We start from the raw sequence: 7,907 nt of genomic DNA, 5'->3' as shown, positions 1-7,907 counted from the left end.
TCACATCGCAAGTGTCATGGAAGCAAGGCATGACGCAAATGCTATGCACTGTACCTATTGTACATGTTGTTGTACCATAGTCGTGATGTCGAGGTAGCCGATGATGTAGTAGCAGGGGGCGGAGCTTAGTTGAAACAAAATCGGGCTATGGCCCACCCAACTTTAGAGATTTCCTGCCTACATATTGGTAATTTTAGCCCAATAGCAGTCCATTTTAGTCATTTTAAGCATGCTGGCCCGCCCAGCTTTTCCTGGCAAGCTCCGCTACTGTGTAGTAGCATGGTTAAGGTGGTCATGATCGATGTAGTACTCATCATAGTCGGTGTAACTGCAAGGGTCGGATGCACACAAAATCTTTGCGATGTGTATGACGGAGCTGCAATCGATGACGTTTTCGCACCTTAAGAGACACCGTTGGGATGTCTTACAAATATCAGAGGAGAAGTTCATAGGTAAGACCACCTGTTTTGCCAGGATTAGCTGGAGGAATCCCACCACCCACAATATTTTTATCTGAACCGTATGCATCATGTAGAGTTATCTGCCAGATGTGGTCGATGCCGTCGCTGGTATCGTGTTGCGTCTTGCAGTCATAAGACACGTGTTCATCTTCATGGATAATGTTGTGGCAGAGGTGTGCTGATTGGGATGTCGATAAAGATCAACAGATGTAAGACCTCGGCAATGATGTGTTCGTGATGTCGGAGCAGCAAACGTCTCGTTGCATGAAGATGTCCTTTCGGTGACGATGGTGCCAATGCCATGGTGTTGGAGAAGTGAAAGAAGTTCATGTTCTACAGCGGCATGCATGATGTAGATATTTCTCACAACTGGTCGACAAGATTTTGAGTCGCCCCACGTGACCAAGTTTGATATGGCCTATTGGCCTGCATGTAGACAGCATCAGTGTTGCTGTTGAACTTGAACACCACGGACTTAATGCCTGGTAGGCTGATACATATCATGAATTCATTCATAAACTTTGCAAGTTTCTATGCCAATCTGCTAGCTGAATTCAGTTATGATCCTATATTTATCCCTTTTTTAATCATGTAAGAGAGCGGCATGTCATATATTTCAAATTGAGTTGATTTCAGTTATGTCGGTTAACAATCCTATATTTATCTCTTATACGACTAGTCATAGTGGGAAGTAACATAGAGTAGTAACATGCACATGTTACTACTCTATGTTGTTACTACCCTCATAGTGGTTAGTAACATCATAGTAGTATCATAGATGTATTTATTAATTAGCTTGTAGACTCATTGTATCTTGGAAGTGTGATGTTACTGTAAGTATGTTACTCCATCCTCTTCTCTACTCATTAACTCACTGCCATATAAGCAAATTTGCTGCATTGGACACTTAGTTACTAGTGAAGTTATTTACACTATGAGTAGTCAACTAACACCAATGTAACTTCGAGCTTCGATGTATCTCTGCACTTTTTATAATAGGAGCAGTTAGTACTATTGACAAACTACTTGTATAAAGTTCTTTTTGTTAGTTTGAGCTCCTCTTTGGTATACAATGATAAAAGCTAAATTGTGTAGTGAAACTAATCTTTATAGGACCTTTTTTCTTGTCAAGTTTCAGGAAATGTTACTTAAATCATCTATTCCAGAACAATCACACTTACGTTGTACCTTAAACTGCAGCAGCGCACTGTTTGAATACGCTCAGCAAGTGAAGAATTTGGGGAACATTTTGTTCGAGCTCCTCTCAGAAGCTCTTGGGCTTAAGCAGAGCTGCCTGACAGATATCGAGTGCAACCAAGGACAGATCATACTCTGCCACTACTACCCTCCTTGCCCCCAGCCTGAACTGGCCATTGGCACAAGCCGGCATTCAGACTCCGGGTTTCTCACTGTGCTGCTCCAAGACGAAATCGGTGGCCTCCAGATCCTCCATGAGGACCGGTGGGTCGACGTCACACCAACCCCTGGAGCATTCATCGTAAATATTGGCGATCTCCTGCAGGTATGCACATCGTGATCATCCAAGTCTGAATTATTTTTGACACACAAGGACAGATTCTTGATCATTTTGAACTGATTGTGTTTTGTTCAAAATGTTCAGTTGATCTCCAACGACAGGTTCCGGAGTGTGGAGCATAGGGTGGTGGCGAAGAATGTTGCGCCGAGGGTCTCCATCGCGTGCTTCTTCAGCACACATTTCCACCCGGCCTCGACGAGGATGTACGGCCCTATCAAGGAGCTCCTGTCTGATGAGAACCCACCGTTGTATAGGGAGACCCTGGTTAGAGATTACATCAAACATTACTACTCCATCGGGCTAGATGCCAAGACTGCTATCTCCAACTTCAGGATATGACATGGGAGAGTAGCTGAATGGTTTTAACACTAAGAACGGACCGTAAAATGGCAGCATAAGTTTAGGTAACAGCTTGGTTACCTAATGTATTTCACTAGAAGAGATCATATACTGAGAAATCTTCAGGAAACTCATATTTGTTCCTTCGTTTGTAAATGAAACCTGTTTTTTTTCTTTTAGTTCAGATCTTTAATAGTAGTTGCTTGGTCTATGCACAACCCCACTCATTGGTTTTTTTCCTTTCACTGGCGTAGCTTAGTGTACGTCAGGAACTGCGCCAAAACAATAGCCGATCTATCGACGGGCGCGAACTATGATCTAGAGATATTTTGCCTTCGTCTCCAGGCACTCCACCATCCCCTGCAGCTTTTCTCCCGCTTAGCTGACAACATGTACATCCACTATGGAAGAATAGATATCATATTGAGAAAATTACTAAGGGTTTAAGCGACAGTTACCATTCGAAAATTAAGCACGCATATGTCATAAAATGGGGGAAGATATATCACCAACTTTACTTGCTCAAGAAAGAAATTTCTCCGCAAAATCTGCCTTTTTTTATATGTCCAACAACCCCAAAAATTTATATCATAAAGATAATGAGATCTAGGAACCTAGCCAATTGTGCGAATACATAAAACAATGATGGTCGAATTTAAATTTAGCAAGAAACAATTATCATGACTTTGTATACCGATCTTGTTTTGTAGTCATATCGTCAGTTCCACCAATCTTCCCTTTTTTTACACAGAAGTTACAAGAAAATTATTATAGATAAAATGAGGGAAAGTACAATGAAGATTTAAGAAACATCACAGGCGTATGCTTTGTCAGGAAACAAAAAGATCTCTCAGATTTATTATTAGCACAACCACTGCCTAGCATTTTAGTTGCCTTGTCTCTAACTCCACTGCTTTTTCAAACTAGTCATTTTCCAATCTATTCAAATGACTCAGTTGACGCTTGTATGTCACACTCATTGCCAAGAGAAGTACTTGCCTAGCTAAACTATTTATAGATGAAACTTCTTAATAACAAATAAAGTTGAAATTGGGATGGTCCTCATTGGCTTGGCCTTTTTGTCACAATCATGTTGTGCGCCTTATAGCTAGTTTACTTTACATTATGGCTTGTCAATTTAAGGATTGGGATGTGGGGCACAAAGAAAGATTTTGGGGGGAATTTCTCCTGACCTTTTGACCTTGGAGGGGCAGTACTTACGCTCGATTTTGTGCAAGTTAATTTTCCCCATGTAATAAAAAATCACACTGCTACCAAGTCCAATATAAACTGATACGAGACTATTGTCGATGATAAAAATGTGCCGCTCCACAGCTCAACTGTCATCGTGGGTGGTGGTAGGGCTTTGAACTAGGTTAAGGTGGATAAAGTTTGTCAATTGTGGCCTTGGGGATTTGGACCTATTGTTGCAGAAAACACCTACATGGCCACATTTATGAACTCACTGTGAAAGATATAGAAGGATATATGTGGACACAAATATGGCCCAATATATGGACTAGATAGAGACTGAAACAAGTAAATGGATAGTGAATGGAGGGAGTATCTGCTATCCTTCTATATTGCAAGATTACAGTTAGGATATTCTCAATGTGAAAGTATGTGTTGCCGTGATTTTATTTGCGGCTGGCTGGTCTTTTCAACCGATGGACATGAACGTTTGGTCCCTTCACTTGTAACTTTTCTAGCTGAGACATAAGCATCAAAAGTGACTAATTATTTTTTGATAGAGACATTGAAATCCCATGTCAAAATAATAGAGATGCATGTGGTAGTTTGTGCATTACATAAAGCACATTTCGATGAGGTGGCGTTGTTTGAGTTTAAGTTTACGTGTTAAGCACTTAAGCTTTTGACATATAGAAACAAGCATGATCAGTTCATGTGGTAATGAAAAGGTGAGTTCATGCACATACTTTTTTATGCCAGAAACTTCTACTTAGCTTACTGTCGCACCAAACTGATACAACAAAAGTCGAAACACACACACCTCAACAAGAGTACAAAGTTCACAGTTTGGCTTTATGTTATATTTTTTTTGTGACTACTTATATGAACAGGAGTGTTTGTCTTGCGAGGGCCAACAGGAGTAATAGAAATAAAATACAGTAAAGAAATAGTAATTAATGTGTTATGCACTTATGCATATAGTAAGGTAATATAATAGTATTACAATTAGGGCCAATAAAAAAAGAGGAGTTTGCCTTATTATTCAAATCTTTATGTCACACCTGTTTTGATCTACATTAGTTGTGGCATTTCTGTCCAAGTAACATAAAGCTAAGAGAAAAAAGAAGAAACCAACAAGGCCTACGACACAGCACGCTTGTAATGCAATATTCCCTCTTGGTTGCCTTTTACCCACCAAACACACGCACAAACCGAGGACACGAATAAACTTGTGTTTGAGCGACCCTAAATTAGTTGGGCGATCATGACTGGTACTCCACTGTTCCTAGACCCGCACAATGTAGCTTAAAATTGTCTTGTACCAGCTATGCGCCGTTGTCGTCGATCCGTACGAACAGTGTCCATGCACGGCGCACGCACGCAGGAATTAATTATAGCCTTTTAGGCGGCGGAAGGATGCAGCCGTCGGCGGCGCAGTGCACCGGCGGGCGGTGGTCGAAGGCGACGCACTGCTCGTGCGATCGCTGGTGCGGCCAGTCGGGGATGCAGTTCATCCGGTCGTCGCGCTTGGGGATGTGGAGGCAGGACACGGGCTCGTCGCAGAAGTAGTTGCCGACGAGGGTGAGGTTCTTGAGGTTCGGCAGCAGGCAGACGGACTCCGGCACCGCGCCGGAGAGCAAGTTGTAGCCGACGTTGATCACCTCGAGGCTCTCCATGTCGCCGATGCTGTCCGGCAGCTCCCCGGCGAATTCGTTGTGGCTGAGGTCGAGCACCTTGAGCTTCTTGAGCTTGCCGATCTCCGGCGGGATGCAGGAGCTGATGCTGGTGTTGAGCAGGACGAGCTCGACGAGCGTGTCGGCCATGTCGCCGATGGTGGGCGGGAGGCAGCCGGCGAGCGCGGTGTTGGCGAGCACGATGACGGAGGCGGTGGAGTTGGTGATGCCGCCGCTGGAGAGCGAGACGTTGAAGCGGTTGTCGTTGGCGAAGAGCGCGTCGAGGCTGAGCTGCCGCCCAAAGACTGCCGGCGGGAGCTGGCCGTCGAAGTCGTTGAAGCGGAGGTCGAGGTACTTGAGCGACGGTAGCGAGGTGAGGAAGGAGGGGAAGGCGCCGGAGAGGAGGTTGTTGCTGACGTCGAGCTCGTAGAGGAGGCGCATGTGCTGCATGGACGGCGGGAGGGTGCCGCAGAAGCGGTTGGAGTTGAGGTGGAGGACGGCGAGGTCGGCGAGGAGGCCCAGGTGGTCGGTGAGCTCGCCGGCTAGGCGTCCGTGGTTGAGGTCGACGCCGGCCACGGTGAGGATGCACGGGTCGTCGGGCGCGGCGGCGCAGAACACGCCGGTGTAGTTGCACACGAAGGGGCCGCACCAGTCAGCCGTCAGGTTCTTGGGGTCCTCGGTGATGACGTGCTTCCACGCCTGGAACGCGATGTACGCCGCGTCCAGGCGCTCGTTGAACGGCGACAGCGGCAGGGACGGCGGCGCCGGGGCGGGAGAGGGGGAAAGCGAGGGGAGAGGCTGGGGGAGACATGGAAGGAGGAGGGAGAGAAATATGATGCGCTTGAGAGTCCTTGTGGCTGATCTTGGCTTTGAGAGGGGCGACATTTTTGTCTGGGTTTTGGGTGCTAATTATGAGTTTGGGACTCTGGGAGATGGATGGAATGTTTGTTCTACTGTGGTATACTCTTGGATTTTGAGGTGGTTATATATACTGGTTTTTGGGTGAGGGGTTGGAGGGATATGATCATTGCTATGCTTGGTCATGGATGTTGACTTAATTATCATCATGATTTTTCATTGGTTGGTTGCTTGGATGCCATGCATGCCTATACAGAAATGAACAATCGTAAGTGTTGGGCTACGATCATGGGGTTTTTTTTCTTGGCCAAGGTTTCCAAAATTTCGTCCAAAATCGATTTTACGTGTTACCACCGGAAAACTGTAATACCCGACAAAATTTACCGGTATTCACATAATTAGCTCAAATTTAATGAATTTTGACAAATTTTGGATGAATTTATAAATTTGTTTGATAAATATCGGGAGGTATTTTGGCCAGTATTTTTGGTATTTCCGAAAACCGGATTTACCGGTGCCCACCGCTATTTTTTTTTTGCTACCGACAAAAAAACCCTGGCTACGATTCAACCAGTCCCCTTCTAAATCCAACCAGCTAATTAACAAAAAAATAAAAGCACGGACATGAGGCATTCTGAATAGTGCGAGTGGACGAACCGCAAGGTGGCTCTACCCTCTAGCTCAAGTGTATTGGCTCTCTTCATATTCGACCCATTTGTGACCGATACTCCCTCCTTTCCAAAATAGATGGAGTGCATATTAGACCGGGTTTAAATCAAATTTTATGAACTTTGAATCAATTATATAGGACAACAAATATTATATCAAATCAGTATTATCAGAAATATCATGAAACAATGTTCATAATACATTGTGAAAACATCATTATAAGCATAAAACATCCCTCAGATGTATGATCATGATGATGTTCTTCGTGATATTTAATGAACGTAGCCTTCACAATATATTTCCCTCAGGACAAGCTTGTAAAATACAAAGGTAACCTAACTTAATTTGCACGTTTCTTCAACCTTGATGTAGAAATCACGAAGACCCACTCATTGTATGCCGTAGCCATGGGAGATTCTGAAATGATAGATGGGGGTAATGGTGGTTTTGAGTGGGATTTATTTGGCCTATTGCACTAGATTAGGGGAAATTACATTCACCTTAAAAAAGCATTCATGATTATTGTGCTTCTGAATGCATTCTTGTAAGTTTTGTTGCTTCAATACTACGGAGTACTATTCGTTCGAGTACACAATCGCTCATGCTAATAGATGATCATATCGCTCGGATTCGAGATGGATTCGATTCGAGATGGATTCTGCAGCCACAAGTGACCAAACTTTACGGAAAGAAATGACCCATTCCTCAACTCCTGTTGATTTAGATACTGAATAACTAAATGGCACCTTATGTAAACTAGCTAGCCTATTTGAAGAATACATATTTAGGTGGCGAACCTCATGAACTCGACATGTGAGTCTGTTTTTGTAAGTTGAAAAAAGGTTAAATGTGTCAGCACGTTTCTTAAATGGGACAATGGCAATAAAATTCTTAAGAATGGAGTTTAGAGGGTATTAGATACTCCTTCCATTGCACAATATAAGAGGTTTTGGCAATCTAAAACCACTTGTCAAAACATTTTATATTATGAAATCGAGGAAGTGGCATTTACATCAAAGAAAAAGCAATGCATCCACAGTTCTTCTACCTATATGCCGGGCTGGGCGGGGATAGTCTTCTTGTGGTTGAAAGCTCCAAGATTTCTTACCAAGCGAAAGAGATGAATTACCTCGCTCATACGAAAAGCACAACAACTTTTTAAACTACTGTTTGCTTGAC

At 43.7% G+C, this 7,907-nt stretch overlaps 2 protein-coding genes across 2 annotated transcripts in view; one reads left to right on the top strand and one right to left on the bottom strand.

Moving 5' to 3' along the window:
• Positions 1-6,143, bottom strand: part of LOC124703728 (leucine-rich repeat extensin-like protein 6) — a 7,917-nt gene extending 1,774 nt beyond the window's left edge. Inside the window, exon 1 of the mRNA XM_047235956.1 lies at positions 4,936-6,143. Coding sequence (XP_047091912.1) covers positions 4,936-6,086 — 1,151 coding nt within the window. The 5' untranslated portion in view covers positions 6,087-6,143. The remainder of the gene's footprint in view (positions 1-4,935) is intronic.
• LOC124702638 (1-aminocyclopropane-1-carboxylate oxidase homolog 11-like) lies at positions 86-2,516 on the top strand. The gene is made up of 4 exons (XM_047234799.1): positions 86-93; positions 438-452; positions 1,662-1,983; positions 2,083-2,516. The coding sequence occupies exons 1-4, from the start codon at positions 86-88 to the stop codon at positions 2,335-2,337; spliced, it is 600 nt and encodes a 199-aa protein (XP_047090755.1). The 3' UTR covers positions 2,338-2,516.
• Positions 6,144-7,907: the final 1,764 nt, after the last annotated feature.

This window comes from Lolium rigidum, chromosome 3 (assembly GCF_022539505.1).
Source record: "Lolium rigidum isolate FL_2022 chromosome 3, APGP_CSIRO_Lrig_0.1, whole genome shotgun sequence".
NCBI classification, from domain to species: Eukaryota; Viridiplantae; Streptophyta; class Magnoliopsida; order Poales; family Poaceae; genus Lolium; species Lolium rigidum.
This window is presented reverse-complemented; position numbering and strand designations above follow the sequence as displayed.